Here is a 15490-nt window from a genome sequence, read left to right as displayed (position 1 = left end):
AATTATAATGATTATATTCAGCCCAAGGGCACAATGGCCTCTGGCCGCAAAAGGCATGGATTTTTTAGGGGGCATTACAGCCACACAAGGGGGATGTCACCAGGAAATTCAAGGCATGTCAAGTGCTTGTCAAATTGTGAATCAGAGACTGATGTAGTGTGTACAGCCTGCGCAAGAAACTAAGCAGAGCTCATGCCTTTCGTGCAACTTTTTTCAAATCATCATTAGGTCACATCATGCAGCCTTAGAATGTATTAAAAATCAAAACATATAGCCCAACGTTTGAATCACAACTAAAGTTGCATATAACTATAAATTAAGCATATAGGAGGACCCAGTTTCTTTGTTAACCACTCAACACAGAATAGCCGCATGTACGCACTCCCTCAGAAATCGTTTGGAGAAAATATCCTTTTCTATTTCATTCAGCTATGTTCAATTGTATTCTTCATACTACAAAATATCAAATAATGGAATGGAATTCTAAGCAAATCTTGGTCTGCTAAATGAACTAGTGTAGCCCATAGCCATATGGTATAGCCAACCTACTAGACGTGCATCCACCATTTGACCAGTGTCCTTACTGACCCGAGCCTGGACTTGGCAGTAGGAGGTGAAGTGCTCCATGTACCAGTGAGAGTTAGCCTCCTGGACTCCCAGCAGCCCCAGGGCCAGCACCTTGAGCCCAACTAGCAGAGCAGCCTCATTCTGGGCAGAGATGGCCTGGTTCACCTGCCGCACCGCCACCTGGGCTGGAGAGACAGACACGAGGGAGCAGGGGTTGGATGGAGACAGACACGGGACACATCCCAAATAAATCAACCCTCAGCCACAAATCTGTAGACAAGGGGTGTCCAACCCCTTGTTTTGACATGAGATCTCAAACCGGCTGTGGAAAAGGTAGAAGATCTACCAGTCACATCCTGAAGGCCTATCCTAGATGTTCAGAATACACATTTTTGAGGTCATAAGAGTGACGGTAGTTACTGTTAACAAGGTTGACGCAGCTCTGGATCTCCTGCTGGGTCAGCAGCTCCTCATAAACATCTCTCTCCTCTGTGGCTAAGGACGAGCGCTGAGCAGGGAGACAAGAGAAAAAGCATTGTGTTAGACGGACTATAAACATACATTCTCAAGGTTTTTAAATTTTATGCATATTGAAGCCACAGGAGGCTGCTGAGGGGAGGACGGCTCATAATAATGGCTGGAATGGAGTAAATGGAATGGTATTAAACACATGGAAAGCATGTCTGATGTGTTCGATACCATTCCATGGATTCCGATCATGTCATTACTACTATGATTGAAACTAAAACAGACCGTCATGCTAAAACTGTTGACAATCTGGCCATCATAACTTTAGATTTAAGATCATGACATTGCTGAAATAATGTTTAATTTAACACAGCGGGTCATGTTTACACAGAGTTAGTGAGGAGTATGAGAGGAAAGATACCAGTTGGTGTGGGAAGACTAGTGCTGTAGTGGGAGTTTAGCTGATGCTGCAGCCACTGGAATGTCATGGGAAGGGCTGCTGGATGTTACAGGTGGAATTCACTGCAGACAAGACTCTAATACTATACTATTTCCGTTTAGAACAGGATCAAGATGCTGATCCAAGGTCAGTTTTGAAACTTCTACCAGGACTCAGGACCCATAGGTCTCTGGTCAAAAGACAGCCTTCTTCTGGGTGCCTCTTGGGTGGAAAGGGCAACATCAGGGAGGGTTTGGGAGTTCCTCACCCTGCCTGAGGCCTGGAGCTCCTTGCTGGCCTTGGCCCGGCTAAGAGTGTCCTGGTAGTCCTGGGCCAGCTCTTCCCCAGTGTTCCTCAGCATAGCGTTGGGGTTCTTCAATGTCCCTATGGTCACAGCCGCATCACCCTTATCCACCGCCTCGTTGATGGCAAACACAGCAGCGTGCACTGGGGAGGGACACCAGCAAGAATGAGTACCACTCGGCAGTAAACATGTCTGTATGTCTGTCTATGAGAGGTCAGACTTGTTATAGCCCAGCACTAACACACCTGATTCAACTAATCTGATAATCATCAAAGGCTGGATTAGTTGAATTGGGCGTTTTAGTGCTGGGCTGGAACCAAACTCTGGACACCCTATGGGTCTCTCAAGGAGTAGGATAGAAGACATGTGGTCTCCAGTGGATGGAACAGCGTACTGTACTACTCACAGGTTGCCTCGTCAACCGAGAGCTCGTTGGCCAGGATGCCTCCTATCTTACTGAAGGTTGGCATCTGAATGCCGTACTTCTCCAGCTCGCTCCGCATGTTACTGATCTCCTCCTCTGTGGGACAGACAGGAACGCAATACAACCAGACTGATACAGCAGGAAACCTCGACACCCCTGGGAGAGGGGTCTGCTAATTCACTGGCAAAATATAGAACATCAAGACACTTTGGAGAAATTACAAAGCAACAGTGAACTTAAGCTGTTTTAGTAAGCTAGTATTTACAGTAAGGAATGTCATCAACACGTGACTTCTGCGTTGCATGACTGGCATACAGTGCATTCGGAAAGTATTCAGACCCCTTGACTTTTTCCACATTGTTACATTACAGCCTTATTCAAAAATTTATGAAATAGTTTTTTTCCATCATCAATCTACACACACTACCCCATAATGACAAAGCAAAAACTTTTTGCACATTACAAATAAACAGAAATCTCACATTTACATAAGTATTCAGACCCTTTACTCAGTACTTTGTTGAAGCACCTTTGGGGCAATTAAAGACTTGAGCCTTATTGGGTATGACGCTACAAGCTTGGCAGACCTGTATTTGGGGAGTTTCTCCTATTCTTCTCTGCAAATCCTCTCAGGCTCTGTCAGGTTGGATGAGGAGAGTCGCTGCACAGCTATTTTCAGGTCTCTCCAGAGATGTTCGATCAGGTTCAAGTCCGGGCTCTGGATGTGCCACTCAAGGACATTCAGAAACATGTCCCGAAGCCACTCCTGCGTTGTCTTGGCTGTGTGCTTAAGGTCGTTGTCCTGTTGGAAGGTGAACTGTCGCCCCAGTCTGAGGTCCTGAGCACTCTAGAGCAGGTTTTCATCAAGGATCTCTCTGTACTTTGCTCTGTTAATTTTTCCCTCGATATTGACTCGTCTCCCAGTCCCTGCTGCTGAAAAACATCCCCACAGCATGATGCTGCCACCACCATGCTTCACTGTAGGGATGGTGCCAGGTTTCTTACAGAAATGACATTTGGCATTCAGGCCAAAGAGTTCAATCTTGGTTTCATCAGACCAGAGGATCTTGCTTCTCATGGTGTGAGAGTCCTTTAGGTGCTTTTTGGCAAACTCCAAGCTGGCTGTAATGTGCCTTTTACTGAGGAGTGGCTTCCGTCTGGCCACTCCACCTGATTGGTGGAGTGTTGCAGAGATGGTTGTCCTTCTGGAAGGTTTCTACCATCTCCACAGATGAACTCTGGAGCTCTGTCAGAGTGACCACTTGTTGATTACTTAAAAATCCACATGTAGTGTTCTTCTCTGTCTGGCACATGACAGGTTTTGATTGAATGCTGAGTGCTTGAACCCATATGAACAGTTGCTGTAGAAACCTGCAAGTAAGCATTTTGTTGGACAGTGAACATACGACGGGATACACATAAGGCTGTAACGTCACAAAAAAAAAATTCAAGGGGTCTGAATACTTCCCGAATGCACTGTATCTATTTCAGTCATATTAGCCTACAGTACTTTGATATTGTCCACCTTTTCATATAACATACACTGAGTATACAAAACCTTAGGAACATTGACAGACTGACCATGTGAAAGCTATGATCCCTTATTGATGTCACCTGTTAAATCCACTTCTATCAGGGTAGATGAAGGGGAGGAGACCGGTAAAGAAGGATTTTTAAGTCTCAAGACATTTGAGACATGGATTGCGTATGTGTGCCATTCAGAGGGTGAATGGCCAAGACAAAAGATGTAAGTGCCTTTGAACAAGGTATGGATGTAGGTGCCAGGCGCACCAGTTTGAGTGTGTTAAGAACTGCAACTCTTCTGGGTCAACAGTTTCCCGTGTGTATCAAGAATGTTTCACCACCAGCCAACTTGACAACTGTGGGAAGCATTGGAGTCAACATTGGCCAGCATCCCTGTGGAATGCATTCGACACCTTGTAGAGTCCATTCCCTGACAAATTGAGACTGTTCTGAGGGCAAAATGGGGTGCAACTCAAGATTAGGAAGGTGTTCCTAATGTTTTGTACACTCAGTGAATATCTCCTCTTGGAGGTGAAATGTGCACTTTATTTTTTATGGCGTCGGAGTACAAGTGAATAACTTCAGTCAGTGATAGCAATCGATAAAGGTTAAAGTGTTTTTTTATGATTAAGTGTTATGTTGCAGTTATTCATCCAGATAAGACATGTGGTGGGTCCTTCCCACTTCACTCACAACAACCACAGTATATCATACTGATCTCCACAGTGCTTATCAAATTGAACATGCAGCCAGGTGCGAGTGATGACGTTCTGTTTCAATCAAAACCAAACAAGAGCACCAATTATGTGTCATTACCACCCCCCTTTAGGCTCTAATCCTACACACACAAACACACACTTTCGCACGCAAGACTAAATGAGTCTTCATGTTTTCCTTTAGTTTCAAAGAGAGGTAGTAATTACTACAGCAGTTCCTCCTTCACTACAACACTATGTAGCAACAAGTTCATTATACTGTAGTACCTCTTCACACTAGTTTCAAGTTTTACTAGTCACTGTCCAAAGAAATGCTTAGTTGCAGGTTCCTACAGCAACTGTTCCTACGGGTTCAAGCACCCAGCATTCAATCAAAACCAGGCTGGTGCCAGACAGAGGAAAACACTACGTGTTGATTTTAAAGTACAGGGTGAACTCAAGCTATGGCTCTTACGAGATCTCTAATTATCATGCTGGAATAGAAGAGCTGGTGGATTAAATGCTACTGTAGCTTTGTAAAACACTAGTGTAGCCTGGTAAAATGCTACAGTAAAATACCACTGGAGCCTGGTAAAATGCAACTGTAGGTTGGTCTTTCTTACCTGTGAAGGCCACTTTCCCCAGCAGGTCCTGGATCTGTGGTGCAATGCCCCGTTTGTACAGGTATAAACTGAAGAAAAAAAACACAAGGTTATGTTACATTTTCATTTCATTTTGGTCATTTAGTAGAGCTACTTCTAGTTTGGTTTTGTTTCAAGTATCCTGGAGAATAACTGTCTGGGGTCGAGGGTCGAGGGATGGTATGAAGCGCTCAGAACGTTAATTTAGATTTAATGGTAAGGATAAAGGGTACTAAAGTGGTAGATAAGATGTGGCTATGTTTATTCAATAACTCAGAGGCAGGGGAAACATAATTTACTAACATCTGGATCTATCCACACTTTTCCCTTGCTTGAATACTTTAGAAATGCATCCTTCCTTCCTCTTGCCCTTGGGTCAGCAAGGGATCCACCGTATTGCTTTCACCTATGAAAGCATGTCAGTCCAATAAGTGACAACTTGAAGGAAGTGAGGAAGGAAGGATGCATCCCAAGGGGACCTTGAAACATCCATCTTCTCCAGACTGAGCTAGAAGAGCGTTGGCCCAATAAACTGCAATTCCCCCTTTTCCCCACAAGGGAGCAATATGTGCTCAGAGAAAGCAACAGTCAGAATACTGACAAGCCAACTGCACTGACTGTACTGAGCCCAGTTAACCTGAAACAAACAGGTGGCTGGAAACTGCATTAAACTTTCATCTGCCAGCAGGTTCCTGATAAGTGGGCATGAATTATAGATTGGGCTACAGGGGTACGGGTGTCTTCCTGAGGGGTTTAAAGTCTGCTAGGACAGAGGGAAGGCCAAAGGTTTATTATGTTGTTTCCATTCTATTGTGTTGCCTTTCTATTTTTCCACTTCACTGAAATCTCAACAAAGGCTCACTAGCCCAGTGTGTCTACTTCTCCTCAGAGTTGAATCCCTACCCTGGCTCCCAATGGGGGTTAGACCGCACTGCCAGGAAGGAAGAGCACGTGTGCGCACACAGGCAGGGAAGGAAGCCTGCCCTCATGGGCCATGACCAAACAGCTCAAAGAGAGAAAAAAACAAGTCAACTAGCTAACGCATTCACTCCAATTATCTGTCACATTCAGATGGATATACTGTACGAGTAGTGCTCGACTTGGGCAGGAGCTTAGTGGTACTGAATAGCAGCACCGTAAATGTTCTACTGCTCGAGTTCCTGCACTTCCTAAAATACTGGCTAAAGATATTGTGGAGTTCCTGCACCTAAACAGTAACGGCACCCAAAATGATACCAGCACCTATTTCAGTCCAAGTCAAGCACTGTATACATTACAAACCACTCTTCTCTGTACACATGACAGTGTATGTGTACTGTATACATGACAGTCAATGTGGTCACAGAACACAGGGTCTGGAATAAAACCAGTCAGTACAAAACCAGATACTAACAGTGACACCACTGACTTCACACAATGACAAAATGTCACTACAGATCTGGTACTTCTACTATCACCACCACACTATGACAGCAGCTCTGAGGTGAGACTGGAGACTGACTGGCTGACTGACTGGTCAAAAGTAGTGCACTAAATAGGGAAAGGGTGCCATTTGGGATGCATCCTCAGTATAGGCCGGCCTGTCTTATAGGCCAGTGTTTAAACAACAAGGGGTACTAGGAGCCCTGGGAGTACATGGCCTATCCACAGGGGGTACTTGAGATGACTCATGAGACCATAGGCTTACTGGTCAAATGCATGAGCGGGGTACTGCAAGGTAACTCTGGGCAGAGCAAAATGTACTTGGTAGTACATTAACCGAAAAAGGTTGGGAAGCACTGTTATAGGCTGTTTATTTTCTAGAGATGTTAACAGGGGTGTGTCTACTACATTATGCAGTTATATCAGTTATTCAGTGTTCAAAAGCACTGGACAGAGAGCCGTTAAAGTAGGTTGCTGGACCTTGGCTATCTGTCAAACCTGTGGGATGTTTATGATAGCACAGTGCATAATAAGGACATGAATCAATCATGACCTTTGAAAAAAGAGCGGGAGTTAGAGAGGGCTGTGTGAGAGTGACTGATGGGGTTTTCTACTACCCTTAACACACTTTCAATCCATGAATAAAGTTAACAGTAATGCCTTTTAGCGTAATAATCTAAGGCCAACCCACGCCTGCAACAGCTGTGAAGCTGTAATAACAATGTTATATAGGTTATAATGTATGAACCTGCATTAATGTTATAACAGTGCCTTCAGAAAGTTCACACCCTTTGACTTTTTACACATTTTGTTGTACATTTTGAAATGTAAAATGGATTAATTTGAGATTATGTGTCACTGGCCAACACACAATACCTATAATGTCAAAGTGGAGTTATATATATTTTTTAAATGTTTACAAATAAAAAATGAAAATCTGAAATGTCTTGAGTCAATATTCAACCTATTTATGGCAAGCCTAAATACGTTCAGGAGTAAACAAGTCGCATAATAAATTGCATGGATTTTTGAATACCTCATCTTTGTACTCCACACATACTGTTCAATTACCTGTATGGTCCCTCAGTCAAGCAGTGAATTTCAAACACAGATTCAACCACAAAGACCAGGGAGGTTTTACAATGCCTCACAAAAGAAGGGCACCTATTAGTAGATGGTTAAAATAAAAAAATCAGAAACTGAATATCCTTATAGCATGGTGAAGTTATTAAAAAATGTCTTTGGATGGTGTAGCATTACAGCCAGTCACTACAAAGATACATGTGTCGTTCCTAACTCAGTTGCCGGAGAGAAAGAAAACTGCCCTTGGGATTTTGGCATGCCAATGATGACTTTAAAACAGTTAGAGTTTGGGCCTCCCGGGTGGCGCAGTGGTCTAGGGCACTGCATCGCAGTGCTAACTGCGCCACCAGAGTCTCTGGGTTCGCCCCCAGGCTCTGTCGCAGCCGGCCGCGACCGGGAGGTCCGTGGGGCGACGCACAATTGGGCTAGCATCGTCCGGGTTAGGGAGGGTTTGGCCGGTAGGGATTTCCTTGTCTCATCGCGCTCCAGCGACTCCTGTGGCGGGCTGGGCGCAGTGCGCGCTAACCAAGGGGGCCAGGTGCACGGTGTTTCCTCCGACACATTGGTGCGACTGGCTTCCGGGTTGGAGGCGCGCTGTGTTAAAGAAGCAGTGCCGCTTGGTTGGGTTGTGCCTCGGAGGACGCATGGCTTTCGACCTTCGTCTCTCCCGAGCCCGTACGGGAGTTGTAGCGATGAGACAAGATAGTAATTACTAGTGATTGGATACCACGAAAATTGGGGAGAAAAGGGGAGAAAATGTATTTAAAAAAATAAATTAAATAAAAATAAAAACAGTTAGAGTTTAATGGCTGTGATAGGATGGATCATTAACATTGTAGTTACTCCACAATACTAACCTAAATGACAGAGTGAATTGAGTAAAGATGGCGCCGGAGGGTAGGGCTGCTGTCTTATCGCTGCTGTCTTATCGGCTCTTAACCAACCATGCTATTTTAAAAAAAAATTCGCATTGTTTTTTACTTGTTTTGTACATAATGTTGCTGTTACCGTCACTTATGACCGAAAAGACCTTCTGGACATCAGAACTGCAATAACGCACCTAAAATTGGACGAGGAGTTCTTCTTCAATGAGTCGCACGCAAGGAATATACTACGGACACCTGAACAGGTCCAGATCCCGTGAATGGCTGGAAAAATGAAACGTAGGTTTCGCGGAAAGAGCTCAGGATGCCTTGTGAGGATCAGGTGACGAGTGGCTAATCTGCCCTTGCCTTCCGTTCTGCTGGCTTCAATCGCTGGAAAATACAGTGGCTTGCGAAACTATTCCCCCCTTGGCATTTTTCCTATTTTGTTGCCTTACAACCTGGAATGAATATAGATTTTTGGGGGGTTTGTATCATTTGATTTACACAACATGCCTAACACTTTGAAGATCCAAAATATTTTTTTAGAAATAAGAAATAAGACAAAAAAAAACAGAAAACTTGAGCGTGCATAACTATTCAACCCCCAAAGTCAATACTTTGTAGAGCCACCTTTTGCAGCAATTACAGCTGCAAGTCTCTTGGGGTATGTCTCTATAAGCTTGGCACATCTAGACACTGGGATTCTTGCCCATTCTTCAAGGCAAAACTGCTTCAGCGCCTTCAAGTTGGATGGGGTCCGCTGGTGTAAAGCAATCTTTAAGTCACACCACAGATCCTCAATTGGATTGAGTTTTTGGGCTTTGACTAGGCCATTCCAAGACATTTAAATGTTTCCCCTTAAACCACTTGCGTGTTGCTTTAGCAGTATGCTTAGGGTCATTGTCCTGCTGGAAGGTGAACCTCCATCCCAGTCTCAAATCTCTGGAAGACAAACAGGTTTCCCTCTAGAATCTCCCTGTATTTAGCACCATCCATCATTCCTTCAATTCTGACCAGTTTCCCAGTCCCTGCCAATGAAAAACATCCCCACAGCATGATGCTGCCACCACCATGCTTCCCTGTGGGGATGGTGTTCTCTGGGTGATGAGAGGTGTTGGGTTTGCGCCAGACATAGCATGTTCCTTGGACAAAAAGCTACATTTTAGTCTCATCTGACCAGAGTACCTTCTTCCATATGTTCAGGGAGTCTCCCGCAAGCCTTTTGGTGAACACAAAATGTGTTTGCTTACTTTTTTCTTTAAGCAATGGCTTTTTTTCTGGCCCCTCTTCTGTGAAGCTCAGCTCTATGGTGTGTACAGCTTAAAGTGGTCATATGGACAGATACTCCAATCTCTGCTGTAGAGCTTTGCAGCTCCTTCAGGGTTATCTTTGGTCTCTTTGTTGCCTCTCAGATTAATGCCCTTTCCTGGTCCGTGAGTTTTGGTGGGCAGCCCTCTCTTGGCAGGTTTGTTGTGTTGCCATATTCTTTTTATAATGGATTTAATGGTGCTCTGTGGGATGTTCAAAGTTTCTGATATTTTTTTAAACCCCAACCCTGATCTGTACTTCTTCACAACATTGTCCCTGACTTGTTTGGAGAGCTCCTTGGTCTTCATGGTGCCGCTTGCTTGGTGGTGCCCCTTGCTTAGTGGTGTTGCAGACTCTGGGACTCTTTCAGAACAGGTGTATACAGTTGAAGTCGGAAGTTTACATACACCGTAGCAAAATACATTTAAACTCAGCTTTCACAGTTCCTGACATTTAATCCAAGTAAATATTCCCTGTCTTAGGTCAGTTAGGGTCACCACTTAATTTTAAGAATGTGAAATGTCAGAATAATAGTAGAGAGAATGATTTATTTCAGCTTTTATTTCTTTCATCACATTCCCAGTGGGTCAGAAGTTTACATACACTCAATTAGTATTTGGTAGCATTGCCTTTACATTGTTTAACTTGGGTCAAACGTTTCTGGTAGCCTTCCACAAGCTTCCCACAATAAGTTGGGTGAATTTTGGCCCATTCATCCTGACAGAGATGGTGTAACTGAGTCAGGTTTGTAGGCGTCCTTGCTCGCACACGATTTTTCAGCTCTGCACACACAATTTCTATAGGATTGAGGTCAGGGCTTTGCCACTCCAATACCTTGACTTTGTTGTCCTTAAGCCATTTTGCCACAACTTTGGAAGTATGCTTGGGGTCATTGTCCATTTGGAAGAACCATTAGCGACCAAGCTTTAACTTCCTGACTGATGTATTGAGATGTTGCTTCAATATTCCCACAATTTTCCTCTCTCGTGATGACATTTATTTTGTGAAGTGCACCAGTCCATCCTGCAGCCATGCACCCACACAACATGATGCTGCCACCCCCATGCTTCACGGTTGGGATGGTGTTCTTCGGCTTGCAAGCTTCTCCCTTTTCCTCCAAACATAATGATGGTCATTATGGCCAAACAGTTCTATTTTCTTTTCTCCATCAGACCAACGGACATTTCTCCTAAAAGTATGATCTTTGTCCCCATGTGCAGTTGCAAACCGTAGTCTGGCTTTTTTATGGCGGTTTTGGAGCAGTGGCTTCTTCCTTGCTGAGCGGCCTTTCAGGTTATGTCGATATAGGACTCGTTTTAATGTGGATATAGATACTTTTGTACCCGTTTCCTCCAGCATCTACACAAGGTCCTTTGCTGTTGTTCTGGGACTGATTTGCACTTTTCACACCAAAGTATGTTCATCTCTAGGAGTCAGAACGCGTCTCCTTCCTGTGCGGTTTGAAGGCTGCGTGGTCCCATGGTGTTTATACTTGCATACTATTGTTTGTACAGATGAACGTGGTACATTCAGGCATTTGGAATTTGCTCCCAAGGAAGAACCAGACTTTTTTTTAATTTAATTTTTTATTTCACCTTTATTTAACCAGGTAGGCTAGTTGAGAACAAGTTCTCATTTGCAACTGCGACCTGGCCAAGATAAAGCATTGCAGTGTGAACAGACAACAACACAGAGTTACACATGGAGTAAACAATAGACAAGCCAATAACATGGTAGAAAAAAGAGAATCTATATACAATGTGTGCAAAAGGCATGAGGTAGGCAATAAATCGAATAATTACAATTTAGCAGATTAACACTGGAGTGATAAATCATCAGATGATCATGTGCAAGAAGAGATACTGGTGTGCAAAAGTGCAGAAAAGTAAATAAATAAAAGCAGTATGGGGTTGAGGTAGGTAAATTGGGTGGGTAGTTTACAGATGGACTATGTACAGCTGCAGCGATCGGTTAGCTGCTCGGATAGCAGATTTTTAAAGTTGTTGAGGGAGATAAAAGTCTCCAACTTCAGAGATTTTTGCAATTCGTTCCAGTCGCAGGCAGCAGAGAACTGGAAGGAAAGGCGTCCAAATGAGGTTTTGGCTTTAGGGATGATCAGTGAGATACACCTGCTGGAGCGCGTGCTATGGGTGGGTGTAGCCATCGTGACCAGTGAACTGAGATAAGGCGGCACTTTACCTAGCATAGCCTTGTAGATGACCTGGAGCCAGTGGGTCTGACGACGAACATGTAGCGAGGGCCAGCCGACTAGGGCATACAGGTCGCAGTGGTGGGTCGTATAAGGTGCTTTAGTAACAAAACGGATGGCACTGTGATAAACTGCATCCAGTTTGCTGAGTAGAGTATTGGAAGCTATTTTGTAGATGACATCGCCGAAGTCGAGGATCGGTAGGATAGTCAGTTTTACTAGGGTAAGTTTGGCGGCGTGAGTGAAGGAGGCTTTGTTCCGGAATAGAAAGCCGACTCTAGATTTGATTTTGGATTGGAGATGTTTGATATGAGTCTGGAAGGAGAGTTTGCATTCTAGCCAGACACCTAGGTACTTATAGATGTCCACATATTCTAGGTCGGAACCGTCCAGGATGGTGATGCTAGTCGGGCGTGCGGGTGCAGGCAGCGAACGGTTGAAAAGCATGCATTTGGTTTTACTAGCGTTTAAGAGCAGTTGGAGGCCACGGAAGGAGTGTTGTATGGCATTGAAGCTCGTTTGGAGGTTAGATAGCACAGTGTCCAGGGAAGGGCCGGAAGTATACAGAATGGTGTCGTCTGCGTAGAGGTGGATCAGGGAATCGCCCGCAGCAAGAGCAACATCATTGATGTATACAGAGAAAAGAGTCGGCCCGAGAATTGATCCCTGTGGTACCCCCATAGAGACTGCCAGAGGACCGGACAACATGCCCTCCGATTTGACACACTGAACTCTGTCTGCAAAGTAGTTGGTGAACCAGGCAAGGCAGTCATTAGAAAAACCGAGGCTATTGAGTCTGCCGATAAGAATATGGTGATTGACAGAGTCGAAAGCCTTGGCCAGGTCGATGAAGACGGCTGCACAGTAATGTCTTTTATCGATGGCGGTTATGATATCGTTTAGTACCTTGGGCGTGGCTGAGGTGCACCCGTGACCGGCTCGGAAACCGGATTGCACAGCGGAGAAGGTACGGTGGGATTCGAGATGGTCAGTGATCTGTTTGTTGACTTGGCTTTCGAAGACCTTAGCTAGGCAGGGCAGGATGGATATAGGTCTGTAACAGTTTGGGTCCAGGGTGTCTCCCCCTTTGAAGAGGGGGATGACAGCGGCAGCTTTCCAATCCTTGGGGATCTCAGATGATACGAAGGAGAGGTTGAACAGGCTGGTAATAGGGGGTGCGACAATGGCGGCAGACAGTTTCAGAAATAGGGGGCCCAGATTGTCAAGCCCAGCTGATTTGTATGGGTCCAGGTTTTCCAGCTCTTTCAGAACATCTGCTATCTGGATATGGGTAAAGGAGAAGCTGGGGAGGCTTGGGCGAGTAGCAGCGGGGGGGGCGGGGCTGTTGGCCAAGGTTGGAGTCGCCAGGTGGAAGGCATGGAGAGCCATTGAGAAATGTTTGTTGAAGTTTTCGATTATCACGGACTTATCAGTGGTGACCGTGTTATCTAGCCTCAGTGCAGTGGGCAGCTGGGAGGAGGTGCTCTTGTTTTCCATGGACTTTACAGTATCCCAGAACTTTTTGGAGTTAGAGCTACAGGATGCAAATTTCTGCTTGAAAAAGCTGGCCTTTGCTTTCCTGACTGACTGGCGTGTATTGGTTCCTGACTTCCCTGAACAGTTGCATATCACGGGGGCTCTTCGATGCTATTGCAGTTCGCCACAGGATGTTTTTGTGCTGGTCGAGGGCAGTCAGGTCTGGAGTGAACCAAGGGCTATATCTGTTCTTGGTTCTGCATTTTTTGAACGGAGCATGCTTGTCTAATATGGTGAGGAAGTAACTTTTAAAGAATGACCAGGCATCCTCAACTGACGGGATGAGGTCAATATCCTTCCAGGGTACCCGGGCCAGGTCGATTAGAAAGGCCTGCTCGCAGAAGTGTTTCAGGGAGCGTTTGACAGTGATGAGGGGTGGTCGTTTGACCGCGGACCCGTGGCGGATACAGGCAATGAGGCAGTGATCGCTGAGATCTTGATTGAAGACAGCAGAGGTGTATTTGGAGGGCAAGTTGGTCAGGATAATGTCTATTAGGGTGCCCATGTTTACGGATTTAGGGTTGTACCTGGTGGGTTCCTTGATGATTTGTGTGAGATTGAGGGCATCAAGCTTAGATTGTAGGACTGTCGGGGTGTTAAGCATATCCCAGTTTAGGTCACCTAACAGAACAAACTCTGAAGCTAGATGGGGAGCGATCAATTCACAGATGGTGTCCAGGGCACAGCTGGGAGCTGAGGGGGGTCGGTAGCAGGCGGCAACAGTGAGAGACTTATTTCTGGAGAGATTAATTTTTTAAATTAGAAGTTCAAACTGTTTGGGCATAGACTTGGAAAGTATGACAGAACTTTGCAGGCTATCTCTGCAGTAGATTGCAACTCCTCCCCCTTTGGCAGTTCTATCTTGACGGAAAGTGTTATAGTTGGGTATGGAAATCTCAGAGTTTTTGGTGGCCTTCCTAAGCCAGGATTCAGACACGGCAAGGACATCAGGATTGGCAGAGTGTGCTAAAGCGGTGAGTAAGGCAAACTTAGGGAGGAGGCTTCTGATGTTGACATGCATGAGGCCAAGGCTTTTTCGATCACAGAAGTCAACAAATGAGGGTGACTGGGGACATGCAGGGCCTGGGTTTACCTCCACATCACCCGAGGAACAGAGGAGTAGTAGGATGAGGGTGCGGCTAAAGGCTATCAAAACTGGTCGCCTAGAGCGTTGGGGACAAGGAATAAAAGGAGCAGATTTATGGGCGTGGTAGAATAGATTCTGGGCATAATGTGCAGACCAGGGTATGGTGGGGCACGGGTACAGCGGAGGCAAGCCCAGGCACTGGGTGATGATAAGAGAGGTTGTATCTCTGGACATGCTGGTCTCAATGGGTGAGGTCACCGCATGTGTGGGGGGTGGGACAAAGGAGGTATCAGAGGTACGGAGAGTGGAACTACGGGGTCCATTGCAAACCAAAACAATGATAACTAGCCTGAACAAGAGTATGCAAAGCATATTGATATTTGAGAGAGACATACAATAAGGCATAAAGTGATTGCAGGTCATGATTGGGAGAGCTAGCTAAAACAGCAGGTCAGATAACAGCAGCTAGTCAGCTAACACAGCAACAGAAGGTAAAAATGGCGACGACTGGGCAGAGAGGGTCGGATTAACTACACGCAGATCCTGAGTTAAGGCACAGAGCCGACAGATAAAACACAAATAAACAGAATGGAGTACCGTGAATTAATGGACAGTCAAGCAGGCATCAGCTATGTAGCCAAGTGATCATAGTGTCCAGGGGGCAGCCGTAGATGGAGTAGTGAGGCCTCCACTAAGCTAGCACGCGTTTAAAGTTAGTAGCCCGGGGGGGTGGTCTGCTCAGACGGAGGGGGTCTGCTCAGACGGAGGCCGGTTGAGGGCACCGGTTGAGGGCACGTCTGCAAACCAGACGTGGTCGTGTCGACAGAGAATCCAAGCCGGATAGCGATGGCGAAAGAGAGGTTGTGAATTGTAGAATTGTGTTTGCTAACTGGTGCTAGCTTCCTGGCTGCGCTAGC

General features: G+C 45.4%; 1 protein-coding gene across 6 annotated transcripts in view; it reads right to left on the bottom strand.

The window, feature by feature from the left end:
- LOC129826471 (ras GTPase-activating-like protein IQGAP1) overlaps positions 1–15490 on the bottom strand; it is a 96464-nt gene that overhangs the window by 37625 nt on the left and 43349 nt on the right. For 3 of the 6 annotated variants that reach the window (XR_008755039.1, XM_055887233.1, XM_055887234.1), the window contains exons 6-10: positions 5045–5112; positions 2185–2298; positions 1743–1921; positions 988–1075; positions 550–752 (exon numbers count right to left, since the gene is read on the bottom strand). Coding sequence is in view for 4 of the 6 variants with exons in the window: in XM_055887233.1 (XP_055743208.1) it covers positions 550–752; positions 988–1075; positions 1743–1921; positions 2185–2298; positions 5045–5112 (652 nt within the window). In the remaining 2 variants the exon portion in view is untranslated. Of the gene's footprint in view, positions 1–545; positions 753–987; positions 1076–1742; positions 1922–2184; positions 2299–5044; positions 5113–15490 lie in introns of those variants that run through there. The other 3 variants (XM_055887235.1, XM_055887237.1, XM_055887238.1) reach the window with 2 other exon arrangements.

Source organism: Salvelinus fontinalis, chromosome 28 (genome assembly GCF_029448725.1).
Source record: "Salvelinus fontinalis isolate EN_2023a chromosome 28, ASM2944872v1, whole genome shotgun sequence".
NCBI classification, from domain to species: Eukaryota; Metazoa; Chordata; class Actinopteri; order Salmoniformes; family Salmonidae; genus Salvelinus; species Salvelinus fontinalis.
This window is presented reverse-complemented; position numbering and strand designations above follow the sequence as displayed.